The 13,739-nt window shown below is 38.5% G+C and overlaps 1 protein-coding gene across 1 annotated transcript in view; it reads right to left on the minus strand.

Moving 5' to 3' along the window:
- CAMSAP2 (calmodulin regulated spectrin associated protein family member 2) overlaps positions 1-13,739 on the minus strand; it is a gene marked incomplete at its 5' end in the record, with an annotated part of 71,330 nt that overhangs the window by 40,232 nt on the left and 17,359 nt on the right. The window contains 2 exons of the mRNA XM_083358089.1: positions 1,283-1,366; positions 3,975-4,136. Of these exons, the coding sequence (XP_083214215.1) occupies positions 1,283-1,366; positions 3,975-4,136 (246 nt within the window). The remainder of the gene's footprint in view (positions 1-1,282; positions 1,367-3,974; positions 4,137-13,739) is intronic.

The following is a 13,739-nucleotide window of genomic DNA, read 5'->3' on the forward strand; positions in this document are numbered from 1 at the left end:
AGTTAATTTTTAAAAATGTAAGGAGAGACTGAACGTAGTCCCTTTCCACTACTGTAAATAGAAGGTTTTCACGCAAAAGTATGTGTAAATGATGAAAGAAATCTTTTTTACAATAAAAAGTTGAAAGAAAATATTATATCTGCAAAAATAATTTTTCTTTCTTTATTTATTTATAACTTAACTTAATAACTTAACTATGATCTATAACTTAATTTTTCCAAGAAAGAATTCAGTCATTTGGAATAAAGATGGTAGCTATAAAATACATAGTCTTCGACAGATATAAATCTGGTATTTTTCTGCATCATTTATTTTTGCAATGGTAAAATTATGATCAGAATTAATATTTTTGGCCACCTTTGAAGTTTGCTAGATTATAATTCTGTTTTGGGATAACATAAATTGTAGTAACCAGCCTGGATTGAGGATGATGGGAACTGAGGAAAAGCACTACTGCAAGGTACCTGGTTTGGGAATTGAAGTAATACACTTTTTGTAAAAATGTATTTTTAAATTACAGGTTTTTAAAAAATTACATTCCTACTCTGTATGCTACTTAGAAGTTACTTATCTTAAATAGTAATTTCATGGAAAAAGTGCACAGTGATAGAGGCATCAAACCTTAACTTTTATCAATCATTATAGTAATGATGGTATTCATAAAACACTACCTTTACCTGAACAAACATCATTTTGGGATGAAATACTGAATGGGGATGTTTAAAATGTCTGCGTATTTCTTCTTAAAGACAAACATGTATTTGCATGTTATGGGGACATGCACATATATACTTCTGATTTCTGTGCTTACTTTTACTTTTAATCACTGTTTTATTTTTTATTTTAATATTGTATTTCTTAGTGTATAATGTACCAAAGCAAAAAATGTCTGAATATCCTCCAAAAAAGGCACTGTAAGGAAATCTAAAGGATGAACGAAATTTTGATTGATTTATTTATTTCTTATCCTGTTTTTATTAACTTTCTAAATAATTCATGATGACAAACGTATATAATACTCACTTCTCCTATTTTCTCCACAACAACAACCCTGTAAGGTGGGCTGGGCTGAGAGAGAGAGATGACTGGCCGCAAGGTCACCTAGCCAGCTTTCATGTCTAAGGTGGGAATAGAACACACAGTCTCCTGGTTTCTAGATCAGCACCTTAACCACTACACCAAACTGGCTAATGATGTCTTAGAAGGTATTTTAAAAAGAGAAGTCCCTCAGTAGTTGCAATTATTCTGAATGTTTCTTAACTAGTGCATTTTGCACACCTACCTTTTGACCCCCTGGAGTTTCTGCCCCATGTTGCTCTTTTAGCTTCTGCTCCTGTTCCATTATATCCTTTAAATGTTCATTTGCCTAAAAGGGCAAAGAAAATTAGACTTAAGTAAACTTTGATTTCTTGCTGAGATATAAATAATAGTCTACTTAGTATAATTATTCTACCCTGAGCAATTTTGAAACAGTTCAGCCAAGGTTTTAAAAATTGTTTGCAATACAAGTCTCTCTTATTTTCTTGGTGTTCTTCCAGTGTACAAATGAGTCTTAAAAGGCCAAATGAGTTTAATCTTTAAAGCTTTAAAGTAGTTGAGCTTAGCAATACTTAGAAGTGACTCTGAAATTGCATAGACACTTTAAGACAGACTTTTTCCTAACTAGTAATTGTTAAGACTTCTACTCCTTCCATTCTTAGCTGGCATTTCCATCAGCTCTGGTTATGGATTAGGGGAGATGAAGTCCAACACATCTGGGGGGCACAAGGCTGAAGACGCTGCCTTTTTAATATTGTCTTTGCACCACATCAGAACACGCAATATATTTGCACTGGTTTTCCACACGTGGAACTTGGACTACTAATGCACTGATTCAAGAAATCAACAAATGCCTATTTAATCATTTATTTCCATACTTGCTGTTTACATCATCTGAAGGATTTGGTAGAAAATAAATGAATAGCACATATCTCAGCAACTTGAGAACAATTGTGCATTATGATTGCCATACATATCTACTACGTCTACTTCTATGCAGAAAGAATACAGACTTTTTGAAAATATTGGATCTGATCTGGATTTGACTAGTCATTAAGAATAAGGCTTGATCTACACACACAAACTAGGCCACTTGCTCATGGTTTGCTGAGCAAACTATGGTCTACCTTGCATGTAAGCAAGCTAATTGCAGTTTGTTTTGCTAATTCCTTATCTGTTTTCCTTCTGCCTTTCCTTTTTAAATATCTGAATAGTATCTCAAAGTAGCACCAAAATAGCAAGGGTACTGCTTGACTACATTAAGCTATTAGTTATCCTATATGCATTAGCTGTTCAAACAGAACATGAGACTATTTTGTGTACTGAAAGACAAGACTCTTTGCCCTTTGCCCTCTGAATGCTTCATACCACTACTGGCAAACATGCAATTAAAAAAAAACTTTGACTTTAACCAATATGTCCCCTGACCATAGGTAACCAAATTACCTGACCACCTTGAGAAATCTCAAGACTTCCTCCTCCAAAATTAGTCTGATTTCCTTTCAGATCATATAAAGCTTTTTACCCAATTCTATAGAGTTGTTTTTTTAAAAAAAACCCAAATCTATAACTCCCTGAGCTTAAACCAGGGATCTTCAAACTTGGCCCTTTTATGAGTCATAAAAGGGCCAAGTTTGAAGATCCCTGGCTTAAACCTTTGCTTGACGTTAAGCACCACCAATACTGGCTAAGTACTTTAAGGAACTAATTAGCATTAAATGTGAAAACACTTAAAGTGTGAAAAAAAGTCAGTAAACCATCCTTTGCTGATTTAGAAAATATCGGTAACTACCACTGGGGAGGTCAGGCACATCACTGTACAACTGCTGGTGCACACATGCAATCATAACATTTACATCATGCATGTATGCATAGTCATTCTGGTATCATTGTGTTTTGCTGAAGAGGCCAGATACTTTTCATTTTTCATTCGAATGATATAATACCAATGGTATCCTATTTAAAGCTGTATTTTCCACATTTGTTATTTAGTAAATGTCTTTAATATACACAAGAGTCTCTTAATTTGTTTTTCTTTCTATTGTGGCAGAATATGTAAATGTTTAGTATCCTAGATAAAGCAGAAAGTCAGACATAACTGTGAACCATATTTTAAAAAGGATTCAGAAACTAAGTTCAAATCATAGCATCACATTAGGGCTTGTTTTAAGAAATAATGGCCATCATTTGTTCCTGGTGAAGATTCAGGAAACATAAAATTGGGCTAAATAAACCCTAGCTAAGTATTTTGTCGTTATATCCCATAGATTATTATGCTTAGCAACTTAATTTTGTTAACATCACAATGGCTGAATTAGAATAGATAACTTTGCAAATCAGGAAAATGAGCAACAATATTTGTGCAAGGTCTTTCTTTCCCCCTTTATACAGCTTTGCACTTTAGTTGAAAGCTACAGGTTAGCATTCAAATATTGCAAAGAAATATGACCAAAGCTTACTGTCTGAGGGCAGTGGTGGGATTCAAATATGTGAACAACCAGTTCTGTGTGGATGCCATTTTCGCAAGTCTGTTCTGGGCCTGGGCAACAAAAAAAATTAGCTACTGGTTCTGCCAAAGTGGTGCGAACCGGCTGAATCCCACCAGTGTCTAAGGCAAGGGTGTCAAACTCACAACGTCACGTGACCTGTTGTGATGTATCGCAGCTTTTTTTCCCCATTGCCGGCAATGGGGTGGGCGCAGTTTCGACATGACGCATCCGGCCCACGGGCTGGCAGTTTGACACCCCTGGTCTAAGGGTATTTAGAAATCCAGCAAACTGCACGGGAGGCATACATTAGTTGACATTATTTTTGTTCAGTTAGAAACTTGAGAGGACACTAATAAAAAGCAATCAGGTAACCCTCACGTAAGTGATAAGCTGCATCCTTTATTTCCTTCCTTTAAAAACACCATGATGGTTAAATGAAAAGCTTACCTTATTTATCCAGAACATGACCGCATCTTCTATGTCATAGGGCAGGTCTGTAGCTTGGAAGAAGGAGGAATACTGCTGTACACATGCAATAACTTTTTCCACACTGATCATTTCTACAGTATATGCCATCATTAAGGTGTCAATCATAGCCAAATGAGCACTCTGCAAAGACAATAATGTTTTCACTAGCGGGTGGAATACCAAGATAGAAGAAGCCAGAAGAATTTATTTCCCAAAGGAATCTGACAATTGGAGTAGAAAATAAATGGTACAGAACCTGTTTTAAGTTTTACAAAACATTGGATCAAAATGGGAATTAAACATGTACCAGAACAATGTAACAGAATAGGTAGCTTCTTCTGAAAACAATATTGTACAGATGTTTATTTCCAGAAACAAAGCTACTGTATTGCTTAGATCTCTCTCCTATGCTTGAACATTTTTTTTAAAAAAAACTCAACTACTCATGTGTCCAGTTATCCATTTAATAATCTTAGAATTATTTTCTTATTTATCTAAAAGATGCACATTAAGCTTAAATGACCCAACTTTTAGTAGCTCATGCCAGTAACAAAACCAAACACACTGAAAACAAAAACCTTTTTTTGATGCAACCAACACCACTATCTTCAGGCCCAACTGTATCTTACCCCAGCACTTCCCAAAGACTGAGAAAGTGGCAGCTTGCTAGAACTCAGGGAAGAGTGCTCGACAGGGCAGAGGCTGCCACAGAAAAAGGATTATTTCTGACACCCCACTAGATGGCAGTATTTCAGAGAAGGAACATGGAATGTGCCCACTCTATCCAATATGGCGGAATGGACAGATACTCTCAGGGTCAAGTGGTCCTACAAGTAACCTGGTCCAATGCCATGAAGGACTTTCAAGATGATGACCAGCATACTGAATCGCACTCAGAAAAAAAACCTGAGAATCAGTGCACACATTTTTCCTATCACGATCCATGTTGGTCCTAGCACAATGTATTCATATTTTAGAATAAGGCTAAAGACTTTCTAGTGGTTGAAGAAGAGATAACTAAATATTGGTAAAAACCACCGTCCTCATTCTATGGGAGTACTGAGTTTACAGAGCAGACATCTATGAGAAACCAAGTGATTTGTATATTTTCTTTTATTTCTAACAACGTGCTTGGATCTTGTCCATTACAAATGCATCAAATAAAAAATGGAGCCAAGACATTTAGAAAACAATGTCCAAGTAAGGCAAACTTTTTTCCAATTTAAAAAATGAGAAGGTGCTACTTCTACTTCCCTTCTAATTCTTGTACTGGAATTCCAATATTTGCTCACACGTTTCTACCATGAACTTCTCTTCAGGTCAGAATGTTAACAAGGGATGAATTGATGCCAGTGTTTCCATGGGATGGAAATCTAATTTCATATACCATAAATCTTATTTGGGGATACAGCCAGTGCTTTTTTTGTAAAAGAAAAAGGTGCCGGAACTCACTAATGTCATACAACCCACCTTGCCTACCCTACAAGGTTCCATCCAAAAAAGGTGCCGGAACTCCGTTCTGGGCGTTCTATGAGAAAAAAAGCCCTGGATACAGCAATTATCAGATGAAACTCAGCAATTTCTATTTTTCTTTTCTCAAGAAAGAAAAGGAAAATATAGCAGCATCTACTCAGCCTTTTTCTGCTCTACTGTTAAACTGCTGGAAATCAACAGAGAGATATTGTGAGATGCTATGGCTAGTGAAATTATATTGTGAATGCTGGTTTGTTATGATAAGAGACAACTCAAAAGTCAGTACATAGCTTTACTCTTTTATGGTCATCCAAATGGTCACTTACTATACACTATACAAGTAAAGGTCTTTTTCCCCCTGGCATTCTTTGAAAATGTGCAAAATGGATACTGAGATGAATTCTATTGTAATATTTCTTTCCTCTCTTTTGTGTTTTCACTTACTCATTCTGTGTGTATGTGGGTGTGTCAAAATGTATTTGCAGCATAACATAGTTTGCGGATAAAGACATGAAATTAGTCTGCTCAAGTGCCCAATAATACGTTAGTCATATCCAAGCCAGAAAAATGCGTACTTGTTCCTTCGTGTGTTTTCATGCAAGGCTGCCATGAATGGGTCCTATTCTGCACTTCAAAACCAGAAACATTTCCACCCTTCACTGCTATCTGTAGAATCCCAAGAAGACTAAACAAAAAAAAAACACCAGCTCTTAGATGCCCATGTCTAACATATGCCAAAGAGATGTCTGAGGCAATTATTCAACAGTGACGGTCTTCCTTTCACCTTGGAAGCTATTTCCATGGAAACAAAGCCACTTTAAATACAACATTACTCACAGTAACCATGGTTTTTGTAATGTCAGAGGAAACTATAGCGATTCTTTATTTTTTGCTGCAGCATGAATTTCCCTGAATAATTTAATCAGTGACTACTACTAAGCTTAACGTAATTAAGGGGCAGTTTTATTAAAAGGAAAGTGGATTTTTTGCTGAAGGGATAAGAATTAAATGTTGCTATTAAAAGCCATCATTGTTTTGTGCTTTTTATTTGAGATGAGATAATCTACAATAACATTCCGATCTAGAAGCACACAAAAATAAATGGGATAAAAGTTCACCCACTCCACCCAAAATTTAAAAGACATGAATTTGCAGTATCCAGAAAGTTATCCGGTTATATCTTATATACTCTCTGAATTTTGGGGTAATTGCAAAGGTCATGTCTGGAAAATTAAAGTTCATGACCCAGATCTAAAGTGCTTGCCAGCTGAATTCTTAAGTCCATTTAAGACTTTAAACTTTAATTCCAGAAATAGCTTAGGGCTTTCTGAAGACCATGTATCATTAAAGCTACTATATCTGGGCTGTAAAAATCTGAATAATGACTAAAAAGCTGCATTCTAGGGGTCATTTGGATTTTTCCTAACTAGTGTAACCCTTTCTCTTATCATGTTTTGAACAAAAACACTTCACAATTATTACAGGCCAAACTATACAATTACAGGTAGTTCTCAACTTACAACAGTTCATTCAGTGACTATTCAAAGTTATAACAGCACTGGAAAAAGTGAGTAATGACTGTTTTTCACATTTACAACCATTGCAGCATCCCCATGGTCATGTGATCAAAATTTGGATGCTTAGCAACTGACTCATATTTATGAAGGTTGCAGTCATGTGATCACCTTTTATGAAATTCTGGCAAACAAAGTCAATGAGGAAGCCAGATTCACTTAACAACTGAAGTGATTCACTTAACAACTATAGCTAGAAAGGTAATAAAATGGGGCAAAATTCACTTAACTGTCTCGCTTAGCAACAGAAATTTTGTGGTCATAAGTCAAGGACTACTTATATCAAAATATTTGTGGCCAACTCTTATGTTAAAGTCTATAATTTTATGAAGTTTATTTTCTTTAGTTCAATTTATCAAATGACAAAATATTAAAACATTTTGGACTCCCTGATTCATTCCCTTAGACTACAATGCTATGTTTGTCTCCTAGAAATAATTCCCACTGAATTTAGTGGGAGAAGGAGGTGTACAAACTGAAATAGGTCTTCAGACAAAGCAATTCTAAGTGCATTTTGTTATATAAACCCTGACCCCCACCTGAGCCTACAAGACAAGTTTCACAGACAAAACTTAATTTTAAATTTACTTAAAATCGGTATTTTAAAATGCCAGCCACAAAGATAAGAATAGAATCAATAAATATGGCCTTATTGTTATTTAGGCATTTAGAAATATTTTAAGTTTACAACAAAGAGGGTTTATGTGAGTGAGGACAACATATTTAGTTGAAGGGATAAAAATAGTAACTAGACAGCTTTTTATACAGAGTTCAAGCTTGTTTCTTACTGCTTCTCTCTAAAAATTGACCGGTAAGGAATATGATGATAAAGTGAAGTTACACATGTAGAATTGCATTAAATACATGAAATGAGGATGCACATGCAAGTAATCTGTTTTGATCAAGAGATTTATCATTGTTTATTTTTTATGTTCATGTTGGCCTTGTTTGATTAAGGTTCGTATTTACAAACTATCCTTTGAAAAGATAAGATGTTAGAGTCCAGTCACAGATGTTCTGAAGTCAAGGAACAGTCTTCAATGGACTTCCTCCACAGAATCAATACAAATTTCATGCCATAGGATGAAACCTATGTGTTCCACCTTTAAACACTACATAGGTATGTCACTACACAGGTGTATAACTGCAGTTATGAGTTCAAGACTTTATTGATTAACACTGGCTTAGTATACAGGCAGAGAATTATTTTGAATAGCTGTAGGCTATACATAGAACATAGAAGCAGAGGGCTGAAAAGGAACTCAGAGGTCTTCTGGTCCAACCCCCTGATCAAAGCAGGAGCCTTACGCTATCCCAGTCACATAGAAGTCCAGTCTATTTTTGAAAGCCTCCAGTGATGGAGCACCCACAACTTTGGGCTGCAAGTTATTCCACTGATTAATTGTTCTCACTGTCAGAAAATTTCTTACTTCTAGGCTGAATCTCTCTTCAACAGGCTTTCACCCATTACTTCTTGTCCTGCCTTCAGGTGCTTTAAAGAATAAGTCAATCCCCTCTTCTCCCCTTTCAAGTTCTGAAAAAACCTATGTCACCCCTAATCTTTTTCTTCAATAGGCTAGACATACCTAGTTCCCTCAACTGTTCATCCTATGGTTTAGCCTCCAGATCCTTCATCATCTTTGTTGCTTTTCTAGTCCTTGACTGATGAGCACAACTGGGACAGGACTGAGTGAAATGACTGCTTCACCCAATGATTGCAATTTCAGCACTCTCAGTTGCAATCATTATTTTTTATTTTTATTTATTTTAATTCCATTTATATCCCGCCCTTCTCCGAAGACTCAGGGCGGCTTACATCTTTTCAGGTGATTAAGCAGACAGAGAGGAATTGCTGCCTTTTGAGTTAAATTCCCTCCATCTGCAAAGGGGAATCCCTCTGAAGGGCTACAGGAAGCAATGCTCAGAAGTTCAGGATCTGAACTCCGTTTTTTCAGCCAATTGGAGGAAGTCCCATCAAGCAGGCAGCCTTTTCGTTCTCAAAGGGCTGCCTGCCATGGGGGGAAGGGGAAATTTCAACTCCATGTGAAACTAAGAGTTCTTGCTGGCAGGCAGCCCTTTAGCTCTCAAGGGATTGCCTGCCAGGAGCGCATCTCAGCTTTGCAGCAGGCAGCAGCAACTTTCAGCTTTCCATTCTCTTTCCCACTAACTTTCTGGGGAAGTCAACAGAGAAGACTATCATAGAGATTGCATGATTACAGGGCATTTGGCAACTGGTTATTACCAAACAGTTGCAAACAGATTGCCAAGCATGGCTGGAAATGCTTTATGGGCTAAAAAGCACACACTTCATGGCCATCATGATTCTGGGCTGTTCTTAAATCAGCAGTCATAAGTCAAGGACAAATACAACATGTACAAATACAATGCAGTATGTAAGCAACAATTCACTCAGCTGTATGCTCTTTCTCTCTCACACAAGCAAATGTTAAATAAAGCACTCAAAATATTTATACTATTATTCCGCCCCCAACACAAATTCATTAAACTAACATTTCAACCCTGTCAAATGAACAACTACCATAACATTATAATTACCAGATCTCCAGAAATGTGAACCACAGAATTGTTTTCTCTCATTAAGAAAAAAAAAATCACCAACAACTGCTTCATTACAGCGTGAACCTACATATATACCGTATCACATATTGCCATAAAGGTAAAGGTTCCCCCGCACATGCGTGCTAGTCGTTTCTGACTCTAGGGGCCGGTGCTCATCTCCGTTTCAAAGCTGAAGAGCCAGCGCTTGTCCGAGGACGTCTCCGTGGTCATGTGGCCGGCATGACTACATGCCAAAGGTGCACGGAACGCTGTTACCTTCCCACCGTAGTGGTCCCTATTTTTCTACTTGCATTTTTACGTGCTTTTGAACTGCTAGGTTGGCAGAAGCTGGGACGAGTAACAGGCGCTCACTCTGTTACACGGCACTCGGGATTCGACCCGCCAAACTGCCGACCTTCTGATCGACAAGCTCAGCGTCCTAACCCATTACTCTGATGTTTTGGAAAAACTGAACTTTAAAATAAAAAATGTTTTTCAACAAGTCATGATTCCAAAAAATATCGTAGTCCAGCGGTCCCCAAACTTTCCACCTTGACAGCCCGGCCCAACACTGTGTGCGTGAGTGGCAGGCACACGCATACACAGCAGCACTGGAGCTTCTGGCATGAATGAAGGACACTTGTGCTCATGCATGGAATTCTGCTTGAGCAAAGGTGCTTGCACGTAAAGCTCCACTCATGCTAGCAGAGAGTGGAGCTTCGTGCGCCTGCCCATCACTCGCACAGCTCTGTAGATCCCAGGTCCATGGACTGGTACTGGTCCGTGGCATGCCAGCAACCGGTCTGCACAAACAAGCAAAGCCCCCAAACCCCCACACACTCTGGTCCGCGGAAAAACTTTTCTCCACAGAAAAGGTCCCTTGAGGGGACCTCTGTAGTAGAGGGCTGTGGCCCTGGGATTGGGGACCCCTGCCTTAGACAGAATTCCTTGATTGGGGAAATGTACATATTTTTTAATAGGGGCCTACTATTTAGAATTTAAAATTATTAATAGCATTCCATAGGCTATTCGTTCTATTAGCGCTATCTCAAATTGTAATTTGAAAAGTACTGGGCATTTTTATATATCTGTATATCCAGGTAATGGCATCTGTAGAATAACATTGCACATTTACCCTTCCTTGTTTTTATAACATTCATTTGAAACATATATTTCTTTCCTTTAAAATTAATTCTGAAATACCTTTTTATTACAAGGTATTTTCTCTATCTCTATAATATTTTAGACTCTTTCCTGAAAAGGCAGCTCCAAGCAGCCACCAGAGAGAGCATATATTCTCTTCAAAATAGGTTTGGTTGGAATAGAAAAGCAACATATACTTAGTTGTATTTATATTTTAACTGGAATATTATGAAATGTCAATAAATAAACAAACAGCCCTGAAACTGTCTCAGATTTGCTTTTAATAGTCCATTGGGATAGGGCAGGGGTGTCAAACTCAATTTCATTGAAGGCCGCATCAGCATTGCGGTTGCCCTCAGGGGGCCGGGTGAGTATGGCCAGGGTGGGCGTGGCCTACTGGGTGGGTGTGGCTAGAGTGTGTATGGCCTACTGGCCAGCTCTACATCATTCGCATCAAGGGTGCCTATGGGGGCCTGGGCAGGAGTGGGACAGATCTGAGGGTCTCTGGCAAAAGGAGGGCCTCTGGGCCAGGGCCAAGGCAGTGGGGGCCGTTCCCTCACTGTTTCCAGGATGGCTTCGCGGGCCACATGAAACTACTTCGCAGGCCGGATCCGGCCCCCGGGCCTTGTGTTTGACATTTCTGGGATAGGGTGTCTCAGTGGGATCTTACATTACAAAAATGCATTAACAGTTTACAAGTGAAAAAAATACTTGCTATGGCAAAACATCTAGTTCCTTCCATCCTAATTATAATACAGACCTTGCCCAAGGTGATTATCTGGACTGAAACAGATTTGATAGCTAGACCTCACCTTCCCATCTAGTGAATAGAGATTATGGCAGGCCAGTTAAGGACTGGCCACTGGACAAAAAGGAAAGCTGAGCAACTGGACAAAAATTCAAGAGCAGCTCACAAGATTGGGATGGTATTATCCCCTTGGCATGCTGAAACTTCTCTTTATTAGATTAGCAATTTAATATAAAAAAGACTTCTGTGGAATCTGAAAATTAACATTGCAGCTGATTTGAAAAAGCTGCAGTGAATGAAGGGTTCTTAATACCATAAATATGCTCATATATTGGAAGTCCTACAACTTTTGTTTTTGCTTATTAACAATTCCTCATCTGAACTGGAGGAGGAATATAACAATTTTATTTCAGAAGACCTACAACTTTTTTTTTGCTTATTTGCTTATTTACACAAAGAGAAAAAACAGTCCAACCTATCAAAAACAGTACCATAAAAAACAGAATAGAAACACAAGTTAAGATAGGCAAGAAAATGATAAGTGAGCACCTGTTTAGCCTAGGTGAGTTCAAATCACCAGGACCAGATGGATTACACCCCAAGGTTCTGAAGGAACTGGCAGATGTGATCTCAGAACCACTGAACTGTATCTTTCAAAACCCTGGAGCACTGAGGAACTACCAGGGGACAGGAAAAGAGCTGCTGTAGTTCCCATCTTCAAAAAAGCGAAAAAATGGATCCAGGAAATTACAGTCCTATCAGCCTGACCTCAGTACCTGGGAAGATCTTGGAAAAGATAATCAAGCAACGAATCAGCAAACACCTAGAGGCAAACAAAGTCATTACCAAAAGCCAACATGGGTTTGTCAAACATAGGTCATGCCAGACAAATATTATTACATTCTTTGACAAGGTAACAAAATTAGTGGACCAGAGGAATGCTGTGGATATAATTTACTTGGACCTCAGTAAGGCATTTGATAAAGTAGACCACAACCTACTACTTGACAAGATAGAAAAATGTGGGTTAGTCAGCATCACCACCAGATGGATTTGTAGCTGGCTAACCAGCCGTATTCTGCGTGTGGTCCTCAATGGAACTGCATCCACATGGAGGGAAGTGTGTAGTGGGGTGCCCCAGGGCTCTTCACATCTTCATCAATGATTTGGATGAGGGGATAGCCGGGGAACTCATCAAATTTGCAGATGACATCAAGCTGGCAAGAATAGCCAACACTCCAGAAGACAGGCTTAAGATACAGAAGGATCTTGACAGACTTGAACTTTGGGCGCTATCTAACAAAATGAAATTAAATGGTGAAAAAAGTAAGGTTCTACATTTAGGCAAGAAAAACCAAATGCACAGGCATAGTATAGGTGGTACCATGCTCAATAGCAGCAACTGTGAGAGGGATGTTGGAGCTCTAGTGGACAATCACTCCAATATGAGCCAGCAATGTGCTACAGTTGCCAAAAAAGCCAACACAGTGCTAGGCTGCATTAATAGAGGGATAGAATCAAGATCACGAGAAATATTAATACCACTTCACAATGCCTTGGTAAGGCCACACTTGGAATACTGCATCCAGTTTTGGTCACCATGTTGTAAAAAAGATGTTGGGACTCTAGAAAGAGTACAGAGAAGAGCAACAAAGATGATTAGGGGACTGGAGGCTAAAATATATAAGGAATGGTTGCTGCAATTGGGTATGTCTAGTTTAATGAAGAGAAGAACTAGGGATGACATGATAGCAGTGTTCCAATATCTCAGCGGTTGCCAAAAAGAAGAGGGAGTCAAGCTATCCTTCAAAGCACCTGAAGGCAGGACAAGAAGCAACGGATGGAAACTAACCAAAGAGAGAAGCAACCTAGAACTAAGGAGAAATTTCCTGACAGTTAGAACAATTAATCAGGGGAACAACCTGCCTTCAGAAGCAGTGAATGCTCCAACGCTGGAAGTTTCTAAGAAGAGACTGGACAGCCATTTGTCTGGAATGATAGGGTTTCCTGCCTGAGCAAGGGGTTGGACTAGATGACCTCCAAGGTCCCTTCCAACGTTGTTGTTGTTGTTGTTGTTATTGTTGTTAACCATTCCTCATCTGAACTGGAGGAGGAATATAACAATTTTCAACAGTAAATGTAACTTGTCCTAATGTACCTCTGGCAGCTGGAAGAGGTTCTGTTCCGTTTATCACTTGGCCCTTAGAGATGTGAACTATCTGAAACAAAGTATTAACCTCAATTCAT

The sequence above is a fragment of the Vipera ursinii genome (genome assembly GCF_947247035.1).
Source record: "Vipera ursinii genome assembly, chromosome: 3".
Classification (NCBI taxonomy): Eukaryota; Metazoa; Chordata; class Lepidosauria; order Squamata; family Viperidae; genus Vipera; species Vipera ursinii.